General features: G+C 40.4%; 1 protein-coding gene across 3 annotated transcripts in view; it reads left to right on the top strand.

Annotated features, from left to right (window-relative positions):
- sugct (succinyl-CoA:glutarate-CoA transferase) overlaps positions 1-19745 on the top strand; it is a 370194-nt gene that overhangs the window by 144597 nt on the left and 205852 nt on the right. For 2 of the 3 annotated variants that reach the window (XM_060922510.1, XM_060922512.1), the window contains exons 10-11: positions 14644-14715; positions 16033-16130. In XM_060922510.1, the coding sequence (XP_060778493.1) occupies positions 14644-14715; positions 16033-16130 (170 nt within the window). The remainder of the gene's footprint in view (positions 1-14643; positions 14716-16032; positions 16131-19745) is intronic. The other variant, XM_060922511.1, reaches the window with a different exon arrangement.

Here is a 19745-nt window from a genome sequence, read left to right as displayed (position 1 = left end):
GGCTGAAAAACGACCACCACTGAGTAAGGCACACAAGATAAAACGTCAAGACTGGGCCAAGAAATATCTTAAGACTGATTTTTCTAAGGTGCTGTGGTCTGATGAGATGAGAGTGACTCTTGATGGGCCAGATGGATGGGCCTGTGGCTGGATCAGTAATGGGCACAGAGCTCCACTCCGACTCAGACGCCAGCAAGGTGGAGGTGGAGTACTGCTATGGGCTGGTATCATCAAAGACGAGCTTGTTGGACCTTTTCGAGTTGAGGATGGACTCAAACTCAACTCCCAGACCTACTGCCAGTTCCTGGAAGAAACCTTCTTCAAGCAGTGGTATAGGAAAAAGTCAGCATCTTTCAAGAAGAACATGATTTTCATGCAGGATAACGCTCCATCTCATGCGTCCAAATACTCCACTGCGTGGCTAGCCAGTAAAGGTCTGAAAGGTGAAAAAAATAATGACATGGCCCCCTTGTTCACTTGACCTAAACCCCATAGAGAACCTGTGGTCCATTATAAAACATGAGGTCTACAAAGAGGGAAAACAGTACACCTCTCTGAACAGCGTCTGGGAGGCCGTGGTTGCTGCTGCACACAATGTTGGTCGTGAACAGATAAAGAAATTGACAGAATCTATGGATGGAAGGCTTTTGAGTGTCCTCATGAAGAAGGGTGGCTATATTGGTCACTGATTTGTTTTTGTTTTGTGTTTGAATGTCAGATATGTTTATTTGCAAATCTGGAGTTGTCATATCAGTGTACCTGCTGAAAATAAATAAGTGAAATGGCTACATATTTGGTTTTTATTAAGTTGCCTAATAATTCTGCACAGTGAAAGTTACCTGAACACATACATATTCTCCTAAAATGGCCAAAACTAAAAACACCCCACTCTAACTTCCATACATATTCAGCTTTGATATTTATGAGTCTTTTTGTTTGATTGAGAACATAGTTGTTGTTCAATAATAAAACTAATCCTCAAAAATACAACTTGCCTAATAATTCTGCACTCCGTGTATATATATATTATTTACCAGCTTACCGGGTCCATGAACATAAATCTGACAGCTGACAAGGTCGGAATATAAACGAATCGAATACAAGCCACCCGCCAGGACTCCTTACTGTCATCACAGTGATCTGGCTGTAAACACTGTTTTCATGGGCCCAGTGACGTCACAGATCAGAGGGAGGCGCATTAACGAAAGATTCTGATTGGTTTATAGTTGCCCACAATCTCAAAATGGCTGACTCCTCCAACTTCGGCTCCTCTGTGTCAATTCATGATTTCAAAGTTAAAAATATTTTTTCATGTTCGATATATAATGGAAATAATTAACGGAATTGATTACGTATATGTTTTTCTCCTATTACACACACTGTACAAAAGTTGCCTTTTCCTTTAATGAGGTGGATGTGACGTCGGATGCAACCCAGCAATTGTACAAGTAAAAACAAAATCTACTAGTAAAAATTAGCTTCAACTTGAAAAAAAAAATTTGCTGCCCACTAGATGGCGGTTCACGGTCCACTAATGAGCCGCGGCCCAGTGGTTGAGAAACCCTGCCTTAACACATTTTCTTCTGACTAGAATTGTATCTCCTCTCTCATTTATTATGCGAAATCAGTTCTGATCGAAGTTTTGGGTAGATCTTCCCTCGGGGAACAAAATTTTGTCCGTTGTTGATTTTCCTGTTGTAAACAATTTGTTGTGGAGGTTGGTCCTCTCTTACATCGTCACATTTCAGTTCTGTTTGATGTTTTGGGTAGTCGTGGTTGTTTTGATGGCAGGTCAGATGAGCTACTATGCCCTTGACGTTCTAGTGTTCATATTAAAGTGGATGGCGCCTGTATATAAAAATTCTCTATTAATTGGTCATTCTTTTTCCAGATGACTGTTCACATTTTCCATATCAGACTGTTCGCCTCTACTGGCATGTTCTGGAGCTTCTCCTGGCTCCATTCCCATCCCATTCATTTGTTGAATGGGATGGGAATGAAAAGGCCACACAATCCTCAGACCTTTGTCTCATGTGAGCCCATTATTGAGCTGTGTTTATCACTCGGGGTCAGCCAAAGGCTGGAGCAACCTGACAGAGTGAACAAACTCCATATGACCTTTGACCATTTAGAGTACATTTGAGACAGGAATATAGTTAGTGTGCGTTAATTGCTCAACCTTGTCAGAAACGTTCTCTGGGAAAAGAATGTGATGGACGTTGAGGCGGAAATTTCTTTCCCGGGTTCTGACCAGAAATAAAACAGATGATTTAAAATCTGTCTCGAGACCAAGTGTAATATTTATTGTAGTTGGAGAGTTAAACTGGATCCAGGATCCAAGTGGTTCCTTCCTTACAAATCCCATGGATTAAAGTTCTCCTTCATGACAGATTTCTGTCATGTTGATCTTCTGGAAGACATTTTAGATGTGGTTAAGGGGCGGGGCTAAGTCAGTCACTAAATAACCGCACAGATTTTTCATAGTAATGTGTCTTTCACATCATTTACTTCACGACTGCATTTCATGCACATTGGCTTTGATGGGATTTGCGGCAAAGAGGCAAACCGGAGTTCAGGACATCGTGCACAGAGTCAGCAAAAGTTCAAAAGTCTTCAACTTTTGCGTGATCTCTCAGAAGCAAACCCGTGCGAGCAGCAGGCGAGCCTACAGGGTTTGGTTACGCTCGGTCTTTTTGTCACTTCAGCAAAGCTTAAGAAGCACAACAGGAAAGAGCAATAAAGCAACACTGACCTTTCACATGGTGTTTAAATTAAAGCAGCTTTGGTTTTAGGCCTTGATGTACTCGTATTATTTAATAGTTGTGTTTTCATGCCTTAGAGGGTGATACTGGAACAACTCAGTCAACTCATAACTATTGGCACCAAAGTCTTTCAAATGAGCAGCAATGAAAATATAAACGTAATAACACAATGCGTAATGTTTTGAGCTTAATCAGAGCACTGTATATACAGTATTTTACTCAGTAAGCTTGTTTCAGCTCTGTGATGGACTGGGATCCTATTCAGGGTGTTTTCCTGTGTCATGCCCAGTGTTCCTGGGATACGATCCAAATCCAGCGAGATACTGACCAGCATTTTATTTTCTCATTTCATCTCATTATCTCTAGCCGCTTTATCCTGTTCTACAGGGTCGCAGGCAAGCTGGAGCCTATCCCAGCTGACTACGGGCGAAAGGCGGGGTACACCCTGGACAAGTTGCCAGGTCATCACAGGGCTGACACATAGACACAGACAACCATTCACACTCACATTCACACCTACGGTCAATTTAGAGTCACCAGTTAACCTAACCTGCATGTCTTTGGACTGTGGGGGAAACTGGAGCACCCGGAGGAAACCCACGCGGACACGGGGAGAACATGCAAACTCCACACAGAAAGGCCCTCGCCGGCCACGGGGCTCGAACCCGGACCTTCTTGCTGTGAGGCGACAGCGCTAACCACTACACCACCGTGCCGCCGCATTTTATTTTATTTATTTTTATTTTTTTAATCAGACCACTGATTTTTAACATTATTGGCACCACCAACATTAATGTTTACTGAACCCTCCAATGGTGACCTAGTCTGGGTAGTGCATCTCGACCAGCTGTGCAAGTATTAATGCATCAACATAATTTAAAAGAAAGAAGAAGCCTTTATTTTTCACATGTACACTCAAGCACAGCGAAATTCCTCCTCTGTGTTTAACCTATCTGAAGCAGTGAACACACAAGTGAGCAATGAGCACACGCCCATACCCAGAGCAATGGGCAGCTATGCTACAGTGCCCAGGGAGCAGCTGGGGGTTAGGCATGATACCCAGCCATGATACCCTCATATTGTTCCTGCCAGTTCTGGGAATCGAACCAGCAACCCTTTGAACACAAGGCTGCTTCTCTCAACTTCAGCCCATGGCTACGCCCCATATCATACCACTGTTCCATCAATATACAGTATCAATTACCCAGTATGCCCTAATCAAAGCAAAATGATTTTAATGTTGTCAAATAATCAGAAATCATTTTTCCTGGTCACCCACAATAGCCTTTGACTTAATAAGCTCCATCATTCATTCATTTTCAGTCAGTTATCCTGGTCGGATTTATGGTGGATCCACTGCACCACGATGCCACCCTCAAGCAGCCAAAAAGAAGAAAGAAAATTAAAAATAAAATACATTTCTTTCTGGTTGATGTTTGTTTTACACATCTCAGGTTGTTGGTTTTCTCTTACCCCTTTTCCACCAAATCAGTTCCAGGGCTGGTTCGGGGCCAGTGCTGGTGCTGGTTCACAACTCGTTCAACTCGCGAGCCAGCTGAGAACCAGTTTGCTTTTCCATAGCTCACGGTGCTAAGGGAAGCCACGTCATTACGTCGCTGTATACGTCAGTTACGTCGTTGTATACGTCATTACGTCGCTGTATATGTCAGTTACGTCGCTACGTTTGCATAAACCTTGGCGCGAATATCGAAGCAAAAACAACACGGAAGAAGCAGCAGCAGCAAAAACAATAACAATAATAATAATGGCTGACTTCGCGTTTGTACAGCTGCTGCTTCTCGTCGCTTAAAAATGGCGATCTTTCGCGGTCTTGTTATTGTTGTTGGTCTTAACAACTCCGCCCCCCCGCTGACGTAAGCGGTTCTTTCCTCTGGCCCAGCAGAGAGTTGGTGCTAGCCTGGAACCGGTTTTTCTGGCCCCAGAGCCAGTTCTTTGTCAGTGGAAACAGAAAACCCGGTTCCAAACTAAGCACTGGCCCCGAACCAGCCCTGGAACTGCTTTGGTGGAAAAGGGGCATCTGTTAAGTGACAATACATGCAACGTTCAAGCAAACCAATCCACAGAGCAGTGCACTCACCATGAAATGTCCAATCAATGGCGGTCACTGTTTTTCTAATACTGTGCATCTGGTCACCTTTGAAATGTAAACGGAGAAGCTGAGGGTGACGTTGTGCTACAGTGCAAAACTGTTGTCTCACAGCAAGAAGGTTCCGGGTTCAAACCGGGAGGTTGGCTGGGGTCTGTCTGAGGAGTTTGCATGTTTTGTGTGGGTTTCCTCCAGGTGCTCTGGTTTCCACCCACAGTCCAAAGACATGCAAATTAAGTCAACTGGCTCCTCTAAATTGCTCATTGCTGGGTTTCATGTGACGTCACATCTGCCTCATTAGTTATTCAAAACTTTAGCTGGTGGTCTACCAAAGCTCCATTGACAAAGCATTTGTACAGAGAAGGTGCATTGCTCGCATGAAAAATGCCTTACGCTTGCATTATTTTAGGTTGTTCGAATTGATCAGACCATGAAACTGATAAAAGTTTCTTCAGAGTTCCCCATGAACTAATAAAAAAGGGTGAACGAACACAGGATTTCACAAAAAGACGTCGAGAAAGGTGGCTTTTGAACCTCTCACTGAAATCGAAGCATGCTTGAGTTTGCAGTGATCACTTGGTGAAAGGTTTGTATTTCCCTCTCAGCTACGTCCTTAGTGTTTCCCAAGTACTTTTCTTGCTATGTGTCGTTATTTTATGGTGCTTTTTTTTTAGTCAACGAAGCGCTAAAGTCCCCAGCTGTTTCTTTGTTTACTCCTCACTCCTCACAAAGTCCATATGCATGAAGGTCACGACAAAATTCTTACCCAGCCGTACAGTTACAATGCGCCGTGATCACTTGTCCGTCTTGTTTAACTAAGATCCAGGTCTTTAAAGGGGTTTCTGATGATCTTTGTGAATGATTTAGCTGAGAGATAAGAGCCAACACAAGTGAGAATCAAGTGAATTGTTGTTTGTTTACACTTCAATTTGCAGTGCTTTGTTGTAAAGATGCAAACAAAAAGCTTTAAAAAAACATACTTACACGGGCAAAAACAATACAGGATTCATTCGGCAGCGACTTGATACCAAGGTCCTTTACCCAGCCACATACAAAATAGTTATAAGCCTCCGTACTCTTCCACACTTTCATCTGTTTTGCGGTGTAGAAGGACGTCTGCAACACCAGATATTTCGAGATGTCAGGGAACTCGGCTGAAGGGTCGTTTTCAAGATCGTATGACAAATCCTTCTTTCCCAGACTGTAGGGGTCGATTCCATTGCACATAGCAATCTTCTGAATATATCTAAAGCCATCAGTAGCTTCTAGATTACGAGCAAACTCTAAGTTATTGCTAGTTGTTTGCACTACGGCAGCCGTTTAGACCACCAGCTATTTCACTTCCGGTAAAACCGCTAAGGCTACATCCACACGACAACGGCAACGAGATGTTTTTTTTTTTTTATATCGCGTCCACATGGGCAACGGATCAGTAAAATATCAGGTTCATATGGCAACGCAACGCTTGCTGAAAACGATGCAATACACATGCTACACCTCTACATGCGCTGTAAGACGGTCCCATCGGAGACACCAGAACAATAGAAGAAGTAGATGCATGCGCATAAACCCCTTCTTCTGTAGCATTAGCCACATAAAGTTTTGATTATTAATCAGTAGCGTAAAACGAAAGACGCGGAAAGAGGAATGAATGGGGGTAGATGGAAGCCGGTACGCCAACATTCTGATATCCTCCAGAATTATTTAATGGTCCGGAATAAATTGAATGCTACACGTTGATGGATTACTTTGTTCTTCTACACCCTTTTTGAGGAAAGTATTGTCGGACTTAAACCGACATCTGAAGAGGTGAGATCACTCCTTTTTTTCCCCCTATTTTTGCTGGCGGGATTGTTTTTGTTTTTGGAAAGCAGTGAAAATATTTTGTAAGCGCGTTTCATGAACCAAGTTATAGGATTTGTTGACAACTCGCATCGAGTTCGTTACACTTCTACCCGGCGTGAAGCACTGACAGTCATGTGGTTGTGACGTCATCGTAAACAAATCCGTTCTCCTCATCCAGACGACTTTGCAACGGCGCCGTTGCCAGATTTTTCCACTCTGGAACCCATTCTCAAAAGATTTCATTTTGGGGCACCCAAAACGCCGGTGCCGTGTGGACGCCAGGCCGAAATGATAAACAATTTTATCAGATTCACCTGAATCCGTTGCCGTGTGGACAGGGCCTAAGAAAAGTCACACGACTGAAACCCAGCAATTGGCTGGTGACTTGTCCAGGATGTTGCCCTCCTTTCGCCTGAAGTCAGCTGGGATTAGCTCCAGCTCCCTTAGTAGATAAGCAGCATAGAAAATGAACATTGGAATGCTGATTGATGTTTGAGTGTTGTCCAATTGTGCTTTGAAATAGTGAATTGAATAGTTAGTGACAACATGAAGACATTTAAACAGTGAAATATCAGCCTGCAAATGGGGCAGATGGGTTATTTATGTAATTTGACAGTGTATGAGAAATCTTGTGATAGATAGATATGTGTAATATTGTGCAGTCACAAGTCACTATATATATATATATATATATATATATATATATATATATATATATATATATATATATATATATGAAAGAGAGAGAGGCTATTACACAGTGGTGCGAAGATATGAAGTTTATGTTCGAGTGGTGAATATGTTCACATGTGAGTGATGCAAATGAGTGATATGTTTTTCATCATGAGAAAATAAACTTCACGTCTTCATGTGGTGTTCCTTCCATTATCTGTAGCCACTTATCCTGTACAGGGTCGAGGGCAAGCTGGAGCCTATCCCAGCTGACTATGGGTGAGAGGCAGGGTACACCCTGGACAAGTCACCAGGTCATCACAGGGCTGACACATCGAGATAAACCACCATTCACACTCACACCTGCGGTCAATTTAGAGTCACCAGTTAACCTAACCTGCATGTCTTTGGACTGTGGGGGAAACCAGAGCACCCGGAGGAAACCCGCACGGGCATGGGGAGAACATGCAAACTCCACACAGAAAGGCCCCCATCGGCCACTGGGCTCGAACCCAGAACCTTCTTACTATGAGGCGACAGTGCTAACCACTACACCACTATGCTGCCCCTCCATGTAATGTTCTTAATATGATATGGACACATGCACAAAAAAATACAAGTTAATCAAAATAATTTTAATTTTGAATCGGTTTAATTTTGAAGTGTCTTTTAATAAATACAAATGAAGAAAAAAAACATTGGCTTAGAAGGCATGTCCAAACTTTTGACTGGTACTCTACATGCAAATTTATCCTTATCTTGTATATTTAATCTTTGCAACCCAATTTTTTTTGTTTTGTTTTGTTTAAATGACTCATTTCAAATTAATTAGTCATACAGTGCAAAGTCAGTGACTGAGACCCATTTATTATGTGGAGAAGAAAAAAAAAACCTTTTAGTATCATCAGTAGAGGGTGCAGATGTACCGATTGCATCCACTGTAAAATCGTCTGTGTTTGGAGAGAAGAACAGCAGCACTGAACCTCTGCTTGTAAAGTAATGTCATAAATTTCACACCCGTCTGTATTTGTGAACATGAACTGCTGTTTTCAGTGTAGGCCTGTGCAGAGCGCCTGGATCACCAGCCACTAAACTTCTTAAAAAAAAAAACAGTGCTAGTTTCACCACTTTTGTTTATAGTGCATTTCCAAGGCATTTACGTGTAAATTGATGTAATTCAGGTATTTTAATGTGTTTCTTGCAAAACCTTCGGACAGTGAGAGTTATGAGATCGTTTGACGTACTTGAATGTTGTGTGGCTCACTCAGGAGTGTGCACTGTTCCTTATTCACATTTTACAGCCTGTAGTAGCTATAACACACACACACGACATAGTGAGACAAAGTATGGCAAGAAAGCTGGAGTCGAGAACATTTTGGTGTTTGGCACTCTAGCACTGTCGCTATTAACCCTTTGATGCAAAACATGGGTCAAAAGTGACCCGGCTGAGTTTTTATCTTCTATATCTTTGCAATAAATTAATTCCATCATTCAGTATTCAAGGTATTCCTCAATTAACTTGTTTTTGATCATCATACATCCTTATTTTATTTTTTTTCCTTTCTTACTTTTTGAATAAAAACCCTTTTTGTATCACTACCCTTCTAATGCACAACATGGGTCAAAAATGACCTGCATTCATTTTCCAGGTTATTTCATGTATGGCTGAGTGTTTCTATGATATACTTTTGAAATAAATTCATTTTGTCATTTACTTTTCCAAATATGCAGTAAATATCTTGTTTTTGTTTAGCACAAATCATCATTTGTATTTTTCCTTTCTTAAGTTATGAACAAGCACAGCTTTTGTAATTCTACATCAAGTTTACACACATGGGTCAGAAACGACCCGCATGCATTTACTACAGCGTTTGGTGGGAACTGTGAATTGTGCTTGTGTCGGACATTTCACAGCTCAGCACAGCGCCCTTTGCCCATCTAATACATGGAAGTAATGTTTTTCAATTGTTCTAACATTACCTTAGAAAAAAATGGATTATGTTTAGGTTACCTTGAGAGTGAGTAGATTACTTGTCAGAAAGTTACAAGTAATTACTATTAGCTACCGAGCTGTTGACATATTCTACTTTAGTTAGCTAATTTTATTGTAGTTGGCTTAGCTAACTACATAGTTAATTAATAAATAACTGGCCCCATTCACTGCTAAACTAATTACTTGAAACAAATTATTATTATAGTATTAAGACATTTAATTTTAAATCACACTTGGATGACCCATGTGTAGTAATATAAAAAGTATTTTTGTTCATAAAGTAGGAAAGAAAAAATTAAATTAATGATTTGTGGTAATTAAAAACAAGATATTTAAAGAATACTTTGAATATTCAATTATAAAATAAATTGATTTCAAAAGATAGAGCAAAGAAAAACTCAGTCAGCATGAAATAACTTGGAAAATGAATGTGGGTCATTTTTGACCCATGTTGTGCATTAGAAGGGGTGTGCATATGTTTTGCATCAAAGGGTTAAATCAGGTTTTTGTTTTTTAACTCCTTAAACATCCAGGATTTGCTCACAAGTCCAAATAAAGCCGATTAACGACAGGCTGGTGTGATGTTTCCTGACACAAAGGTGGAGTTGCAATCATATCACCAGCCACAAGTTGATTATTTTCCATTAACAGCATGACCCAAAGTGATTAATTCCTATTGTAAAACAGCAGCACTAAAATATTTACATTAATGGCATTTAGCAGACACACTTATCCAGAACCCAGAGCAGCCTGCGGAGTAGTTGGGGGGCGGATAGGTGCCTTGCTCAAGGGCACTTCAGCTTTTCCTACTGTTCTAGGGAATCAAACCAGCAACCTTTTGGTCACAAAGTGGCTTCTCTAACCATTAGACCACAGCTTCCCCATGTTAACGAGAAAACAATTATACAGGGTGTCGAAAAAATCAGGACTCACTGGGAATACGCTGCACAAATGTGTCGATCTAAATATGATGAACACAATCCACAAAAAAAGGAAAAGAAACAGAAGCTGAGAAAAAAAAAACGTATACGCAAGGTTGAACATGCTGTATAAGAATGATAATAAATACAAAATGAAGTATACAGTACGATGCAAAATTCTGAGGCACCCTGTTTTTTTTCATGCAAACTTTGTTATAGATTTTTACTTTATGATTTCTACATTATCGAGTCAGTACAAAAACATTTCAGAGTTCCAAACGTTTGTTTTCCAGCACAAAATTAAATCTAATCTCATTATCTCTAGCCGCTTTATCCTGTACTACAGGGTCGCAGGCAAGCTGGAGCCTATCCCAGCTGACTACGGGCGAAAGGCGGGGTACACCCTGGACAAGTCGCCAGGTCATCACAGGGCTGACACATAGACACAGACAACCATTCACACTCACATTCACACCTACGGTCAATTTAGAGTCACCAGTTAACCTAACCTGCATGTCTTTGGACTGTGGGGTAAACCAGAGCACCTGGAAGAAACCCACACGGACAACATGCAAATTCCGCACAGAAAGGCCCTCACCGACCACAGGGCTCGAACCCGGACCTTCTTGCTGTGAGGCGACAGCGCTAACCACTACACCACCGTGCCACCCACAAAATTAAATGTTACGGAAAAAAAAAAGGTTGTATCTGAGCAGCATATTACATAAGAAAGCACTTTTCAGATTAAAAAAGAAAACATAACTAGATAGAGATGGTGACAAAAGTCACAGTAATTTGCAAACTGGGACGTCTGGGACGTCTGGTCACCATACTCTATAGATCCGGACCGGTAAGAGTTAGAGAATGATGCTTAATAAGGAAAAAAAGCCCGTTTTTCATGGATCATTCTGGATCAGTGATCCAGATCAGCACCAAAAGTCATAGCAACTTAATTTAGTCCAGAGGTATTCTTCATGCGAAATTTGGTGATGATTGGTTGAAAACTGAGGGAGAAATAGCGTCTGAAAAAACGTTCGGATAATAATAATAATAATAAAGTACAAAGATCCTGAGTGAGAGTAACAATTTGTGCAGGCACTGCTAGCGCAAATTAATGAAGGCTACTGGGTTTGGGGGCAAAATGAAGAAGCGAGTGTGACAGTCAAAGTGTCCAGAAGAACTGTGGCTGGTTCTGTAAAATGCTCAGTAAAACCTACAGCTCATTTCCTTATCAAACTGCACTCATTGGACCTGAGACTGCTATTTTTTTTTTTAAGCAAAGGGTCGTCTCACACCAAATATTGACTGTTTCATTTATTATGGCTTACTGATTACTGTTTATAGTATTTTATTAATGTTGAAACATTTCATTTCATTTCATTATTTTTAAGCCATTTTTGGTCAAACACATTTCTTTACATGTGCCTTAGACTTTTGTACAGTCCTGTATGTAGTTATAGTTTCTAAATGGTTCCTGACTTTTTGAACGTCATACTTGTTTTATTTTATTTAATCTGTTTATAGTTATCGGCTTCGGACATAATCGGTACAGTTGTACACATGAAGTTCCATAGCATTTTTCCTTGTGTCTGACGGGGTTATATTTAATGATGCAGAACGTAAATGAAACAAGTTAGTTCCTGTTATTACTTACTTTACAGAAGCTCTAAACAGTCACTTCCTCACCAGCGTCTTCATTTTCTGTCTTTTGAAGTTCATTCATTCACCTTCGATAACTGCTTTATAATGTAGACAAAATGATATGGTTAAGATAGGTGACTCAATAATAAACTGCACTTTTAAGGCGACAAGATTTTCCATGACATTCCAGAATTATTTGTAACATCTTGACTTAGAAGAATGAAGGTTTGGAGTGTTGAATCTAAAGAGGACATGCTTAGTGAGACTGTTTTTTTTTTGTTTTGTTTTGTTTAGCAAAATTTGTCCCAAGATAGGAAAATCACTCGAGCCGATCTGATGACAGGAGGAGTAATTATGTTTGATGGTGTTCCATGATGGTTAGGTCTCGCCTTCAGGCTAGTTCCCACGCGGCTTGCTCTGGCATCGGTGCTTCAGTAGACCCCTCGTGGGCGGCGTTTTTGTTTGATTCACCTTGATTTTAGTTTGTTGTTTACGCTTGCCTCTGTGACTGCTCATCCCAGCCTGGAAATGGATCACAAGCTTGAGCGCATCTCCTCTAAACAGTCAAGTTGTATACCTACATTCAGCCACATTCCCAAACGACATTGGGACCTTTCCGGGAGGCAGTTAGAGGAGAAAGTTTAATGAATTTGGAGTGGAAAATCAAATAATCTGCCATTTTACATTGTGAAAACAAACAAACAAACAAAATTCATACTCTCTAATTCCTGTTATGTTAAACTTTAAAAACTGATTTCCATCCGTGTGCCTCTGGAAGCAAGCACACATTTTCTGATCTGTCATTCAACCACAAGATATTTCGACACCAAGATGTAGTTCAAAAATGATTTGATTGAAATCAGGCAATTTTAGGAGACTTTTATTCAATTTCGGCTTCAATTACCTGCCATAAAATCACGTACAGACCCCTAATGGGCCTATTTGAGGTTGAAAATGATGAGACATGGAACAAACTGGCTTTAGATGCCAAGGTTTAAAAAAAAAAAAGCTTCGATCCAAGCCAAGACTGTAGAGGATCTGCCTGATTTCTGCTTGGCAAGACATACAGTAGTGAAGTTAAATCATGGCCAATTTTGGATAACACACTTGGTAGCACTGGACTCTTGGGGGAAGAAAAGGGGAAAGGGTTGCAAGCTCGAACCCTGTTATGAAACTAAGGACTCTTAAGAACTTCTTGAAGAACGCTTGTCTTATCTTACCCTATATATAGGGATATGAGAGGAAATTAAAAATGTAACAACTTTAAGTGGGATTACTGTATGTACTGTATGCAATGCTTAATATACACTACTGTGCAAAAGTCTTAGGCACCTTTTTTTTTTCATACAAACTTTGTCATAGATTTCTATTTTATGACTTTTACATTATCGAGTCGGTACAAAAACATTTCAGAGTCCAAACGTTCGTTTTCCAGCACAAAATTAAATGTTACAGGGAAAAAAAAAAGTTTGTATCTGAGCAGCCTTTTACATATCACACGGTCTGATTGGCTACTCTACTACTAGGCTATCAGCTCATATACCATGAGTAGAGAAAAACAAAATGGCGGAGCGTGTTACTGAACCAACCGAGGATGAAATAAAAACTACTCGAAAACAACCCCCCCCCCCCAAAAAAAAAAAAAATACAAAAACAAAACAAAGCAACAAAATATGGAATGGAAGTATTTAATGGTAATAATGTTTCTTTTTTTGTTTGTTTGTTTTTCAAGAATTATTATCATCAGATTTTTCACAAATTGCTCCCGTCATTTCATAGGTTTGTTTACATTTTTCATCTTTAAGCATTCAAATTTGTTGAATTTTTTTAGACTGGTTCAAAAGCTCAAAGAAGTTTGAAAATTACAGAACTGTATGTCCAAGGAAGAATTAAATAAATGTCTAAAGCTATTCTGGACCTTGGCACAACAGCAAGACGACACTTTCTACACAAAAAAAAACCACTGAAGTCAATTCATGCAGCCATCAATACGTTTTTAAGAAGTCCGTCTAATAGCGAAGCCTTTACAATAGCTGCTGACCCAGCATTTTCAGAAGCGAATGATGTCCTTGATGACTTTGTACAGGACTTGTGAAAAACAGGAAAATTGCAGGAGTTATACACAAGAAGGCAATGATTTTGTCTGACATTTTGTATGAAGTTTTTATTTATCGAATTTGCAAAAAATAAAAATGCTCTGTTTCTCAAAATCCAGTGAATGTGGATAGAATAAAACAGTGATTCCACTCAATCTCATCGTACATGACTTATAGCCAACTCGGTGCTACGCGCCTCATCAGCTGTCAGCTCATGTACGACTCGATTTTGTGGAATAACTGTTAAAGAGGCCACTTTTCAGATTAAAAAAAGAAAACATAATGAAGGCTGCTGGGTTTTGGTGCAAAATGAAGATGCGAGTGTGACAGTCAAAGTGTCCAGAAGAACTGGGGCTGGTTCTGTAAGATGCTCAGTAAAACCTACAGCTCATTTCCGCATAAAATTGCACTCATTGGACCTGAGACTACTATTTTTTTTTTTTTTAAAGCAAAGGGTCGTCTCACACTAAACATTGCCTTTGTTTCATTTATTATGGTTTACTGCTGTTTATAGTATTTGTTTTTAATGTTGAAACATTTCATTTCATTAGTTTTTAAGCCATTTTTGCCATTTCTCTCTTCTTTTTTTTTTTTTAAATTGGTTCAGGGCTTCAAAACAAGAGACGGATATATTGTTGTGGCTGCAGGGAACGATCATCAGTTTGTTAAAGTGTGCAAAGTAAGGAGGATCCTCTCATCTTTCTAATTTCTTCATAGTAAGCATGATTTGCTCCATTTGTCCAATCAAAGCTTAAAATACAACAAATCCACGCTGGAAAAAAAAAAGAAGAAAACTGAATTTGAGGAGAAAATTCCTTAAAGGAACAGTCCACCGTACTTCCATAATGAAATATGCTCTTATCTGAATTGAGACGAGCTGCTCCGTACCTCTCCGAGCTTTGCGCGACCTCCCAGTCAGTCAGACGCAGTCAGACGCGCTGTCACTCCTGTTAGCAATGTAGCTAGGCTCAGTATGGCCAATGGTATTTTTTGGGGCTGTAGTTAGATGCGACCAAACTCTTCCGCGTTTTTCCTGTTTACATAGGTTTATATGACCAGTGACATGAAACAAGTTCAGTTACACAAATTGAAACATAGCGATTTTCTATGCTATGGAAAGTCCGCACTATAATGACAGGCGTACTAACACCTTCTGCGCGCTTCGGCAGCGCATTGATACGGAGCTCAGATATCAATACGCTGCCAAAGCGCGCAGAAGGTGTTAGTACGCCTGTCATTATAGTGCGGACTTTCCATAGCATAGAAAATCGCTACGTTTCAATTTGTGTAACTGAACTTGTTTCATATCACTGGTCATATAAACCTATGTAAACAGGAAAAACGTGGAAGAGTTTGGTCGCATCTAACTACAGCCCCAAAAAATACCATTGGCCATACTGAGCCTAGCTACATTGCTAACAGGAGTGACAGCGCGTCTGACTGCGTCTGACTGACTGGGAGGTCGCGCAAAGCTCAGAGAGGTACGGAGCAGCTTGTCTCAATTCAGATAAGAGCATATTTCATTATGGAAGTACGGTGGACTGTTCCTTTAATACGAGTGAAAATATCTTACTGCATGGACAGATAATTTTACCTGACAAAACATCTTGGAATAAGTTGGTTACAATCTAGAACTAGTTTTAATACTCTCAGAGTTGGTGTCTTGTATTCTTCTACACTGCGAAAATGATATCTTAACACGTTAGAATATCTTGAATATAGTTGAAACGATCCAGCGTTTCCAATTAGAAGAATACAAGACGCCAACTCTGAGATTATTAAAACTAGTTCTAGATTGTAACCAACTTATTCCAAGATGTTTTGTCAAGTAAAATGATCTGTCCATGCAGCAAGATAATTTCACTCGTATTAAGTAATTTTCTCCTCAAATTCAGTTTTCAGTTTTTTGCAGTGCACTTTTGGTGACGTGGATTTCTCTGGTGACTTTGGACGTTGTTGGATTTTTCCCTCGGCTCTCCTTTCTGTCCACGTGCAGGTCCTGAACCTAAACGAGCTGGCAGAAAATCCCAAGTACAAGACCAACACATTACGAGTCAAGCACCGCAAAGAGCTGCTGCAGCTTCTGGCTGCGAGGTAAGCAGGCCTTCTCACGCATCAATTCAACCTGCTAGCCAAGGAACACAAAAATGACAATCTCACCACAGGCATTCCTGTGTCCAGATGTTACAGCTCTCTCTTTACTCTCAGAGAGGTCACGGCCCTCATTAAAGCTGTATCTGCGTTTCCTCTCGGCGCTTGGAGTGTTAGAGCTGAGGAAGTAGGCTGATGTTCCAGACGTAGGCGTGTCAGGGCTGTAAGCGTCAGCTCATTGTGTTGAATAAACTGCAGCCCGGCCACCTACAGAAGGAGCAGACCGCACACTCAGAACAACCCCACAAATATTTTACTGTGTACAGAATGCTAATTCGAACAGGCACAAATAAAGTTTGACACGCAACTGAAGGAAGGATTTTGTGGGTTTCAAAAAAATTCTGCAGACGCGATTTTAGGATTCTTTGGTTTGGTTTGGTTAGGTTTGGTTTGTTCCAGTAAGACGGGTCAGATGATCAAACAGCAATTTACTCATCACTCCGGAAAACCAAGTGAAAGGAAATCAGATTTTAGCTTCTGAACACTTGAACGCCATAATTTCTAAAAACATCTTTCAACCATTTTACAGTTATTTCGACTTCTTTCCATCATGTTTCTAATTTATAATTTTTCTTTCTGTTTAAATGTGAAATTACTTTGTGGAATAAACACGACTCAGACTTTTGCACTGCAGCTTGCTGCTTTTATGTTCCGTTATATTGTATTTGACAGCGAAGAAAGTTCAGTCTGGTTTTTCTATCACTTGATGCGTTTGGACAGCACTTGTGTTTTAAATGCAGTGGTCTAGACCAGAGGTTCTCAACTTTTTCTGCTTTGAGGCCCACCTATTCATACTTGTAAGGAGTCGGGGCCCATTAAAAAGCATCCCCAATTATTTTGGCTCATCTATTCTATTACAATCTAATACTCTATTGTAAAGTGTATGAAAGGGATGTACTGTAACATCACTCCTTGTTATAGATGGGAGCCCAGGAATTATATAAATGCAATAAAAACAAACTGTTTTTAATTGTAGGTCTTGTATTTAAAACTATACGGATGTACCGGAAGCCAGCATAAAACCATGCATGAAGGACATTCTCAGCCAAAAGGGATTAATGATCCAAAAGTGGAGTCTGGTCCATTAACACAAGAACTTTATTGCTATGTTTGTGTTTAGCAAACAAGCAAGTTATTAAAACCAAGAAGTACACTCAAAAGAAGTGGATATAGAAACCACTCAATGGGATTACAGTGCAAAAGTATTCATCCCCTTTGGTGTTTGTCCTGTTTTGTTGCATTACAGGCTGGAATTAAAATGGATTTTTGGAGGGTTAGCACCATTTGATTTACACAACATGCCTATCACTTTAAAGGTGCACTTGTTGTTTTATTGTGACACAAGCAATAATTAAAATGGAAAAAAAAAGAAATCTGGAGTGTGTATAAGTATTCACCCCCTTTCATATGAAACCCCTGAATAAGAGCTGGTCCAACCAATTCACTTCATAAGTCACATAATCAATTAATTAAGATCCACCTGTGTGCAATCAAAGTGTCACATGACCTGTCACATGATGTCTGTATAAATCAACCTGTTTTGGAAGGACCCTGACTCTGCAACACTACTTAGCAAGCGACATGAACACCAAGGAGCCTCCAAACAGGTCAGAGACAAAGTTGTGGAGAAGTATAGATCAGGGTTGGGTTATAAAAATATCCCAAGCTTTGAATATCTCAGGGAGCACCGTTAAATCCATTATAGCAAAATGGAAAGAATGTGTCACCACTACAAACCTGACAAGAGAAGGCCGCCCACCAAAACTCACAGACCGGGCAAGGAGGGCATTAATCGGAGATGCAACAAACGATAACGCTGAGGGAGCTGCAAAGATCCACAGTGGAGATGGGAGTATCTGTCCATAGGACCACTTTAAGCCATACACTCCACAGAGTGGGGCTTTATGGAAGAGTAGTCAGAAAAAACTCATTGCTTAAAAAACACTTTTGGACTTTGCCCAACAGCATGTGGCAGACTCCCCAAACACATGGAAGAAGATTCTCTCGTCAAATGAGGCAAAAATTGAACTTTTTGGCCATCATGGGAAATACCATGGGAAATGTCATGATGGCCAAAGTCATTCAAATGTTTTAAGTCATTCAAATTCTGTAAAGCTGCTTTGCGACAATGTTTATTGTTAAAAGTGCTATACAAATAAACTTGACTTGACTTGGTGCAAATCCAACACCCTGAGAACACCATCCCTACAATGAAGCATGGTGGTGGCAGCATCATGCTGTGAGGATGTTTTTCATCTGCAGGGACAGGAAAGCTGGTCAGGACTGAAGGAAAGATGGATGGCACTAAATACAGGACAATTCTGGAGGAAACCTGTTTGAGACTGGGACGAAGGTTCATGGTGTAGCAGGACAATGATCCTAAACATACTGCTAAAGCTACACTGGAGTGGTTTAAAGGGAAATATTTAAATGTCTTGGAATGACCTAATCAAAGCCCAGACCTCAATCCAATTGAGAATCTGTGGCATAACTTGAAGTTTGCTGTACACCAACGCAACCCATCTAACTTGAAGGAGTTGGAGCAGTTTTGCCTTGAGGAATGGGCAAACATCCCAGTGGCTAGATGTGCTAAGCTAATAGGCACATACCCCAAGAGACTTGCGGCTGTTATTGTAGCAAAAAGTGGCTCGATACACACTCCAGATAGCTGTTTTTTTCATCTTAATTATTGTTTGTGTCACAATAAAAAAAACAATGTGCACCTTTAAAGTGGTAGGCATGTTGTGTAAATCAAATGGTGCTAATCCCCAAAAAATCCATTTTAATTCCAGCTTGTAATGCAACAAAACAAGACAAACACCAATGGGGATGAATACTTTTGCAAGGCACTGTAGATCCATACACGTTAACAAAAAAGGACTTTTCCTGTGAATTGGAAAATGATCCATCCGTTGAGTTCCCCGACATCTCAAACTACCTGGTGCTGCAGACATCGTTCTACACGGACACACAGATGAAAACCTGTAAGAGCATGGAGGAGAACAACTTTTTATATGCGACTGGGTTAAAGAGCTGGTGATCAGGACACTACAAGATAGACGGCGGGAGACAGATCTAAGTGCAGGAAGAGTGTTTATTAGCAGGCGTGATATTTACAAAAGCAAAATAGAAAGCAGAATCATAAAGCAGAGTATTTAAACAGTGTTATAAGCATGGCTAGAAGCAAACGTGACTGTGATAATGATAATACTTTGCAAAGCTTCTGTGAAAACAGCTTCCACATCTCTGCGTGCTGATTCCGTATACGGTATGTGCGCCAGACTCAAGCTCCCAAAGGTGTGACAGTCAAGTCATCTACTGTGTGACCACAACTTTTAGCTCACGTGTATATCGCCACCAAAATGCCTCATTTTCATCAATAACCCATCGCAAAGCATAGCGAGCTGTAGTGTGACCGTAGCTCAATGAGGCAGATGTGACGTCGGATGCAACCCAGCAATTGTACCCTACTATGAGTAAAAAATTAACTTCAACTTGAAAAAAAAATTCGCAGCTCACTAGATGGCGCTTTGCAGCCCAGTAATGGGCCGCGGCCCA

Source organism: Neoarius graeffei, chromosome 5, assembly GCF_027579695.1.
Source record: "Neoarius graeffei isolate fNeoGra1 chromosome 5, fNeoGra1.pri, whole genome shotgun sequence".
Classification (NCBI taxonomy): Eukaryota; Metazoa; Chordata; class Actinopteri; order Siluriformes; family Ariidae; genus Neoarius; species Neoarius graeffei.
The sequence above is the reverse complement of the archived record's forward strand: the minus strand, read 5'-3'. Positions and strand labels throughout refer to the sequence as shown.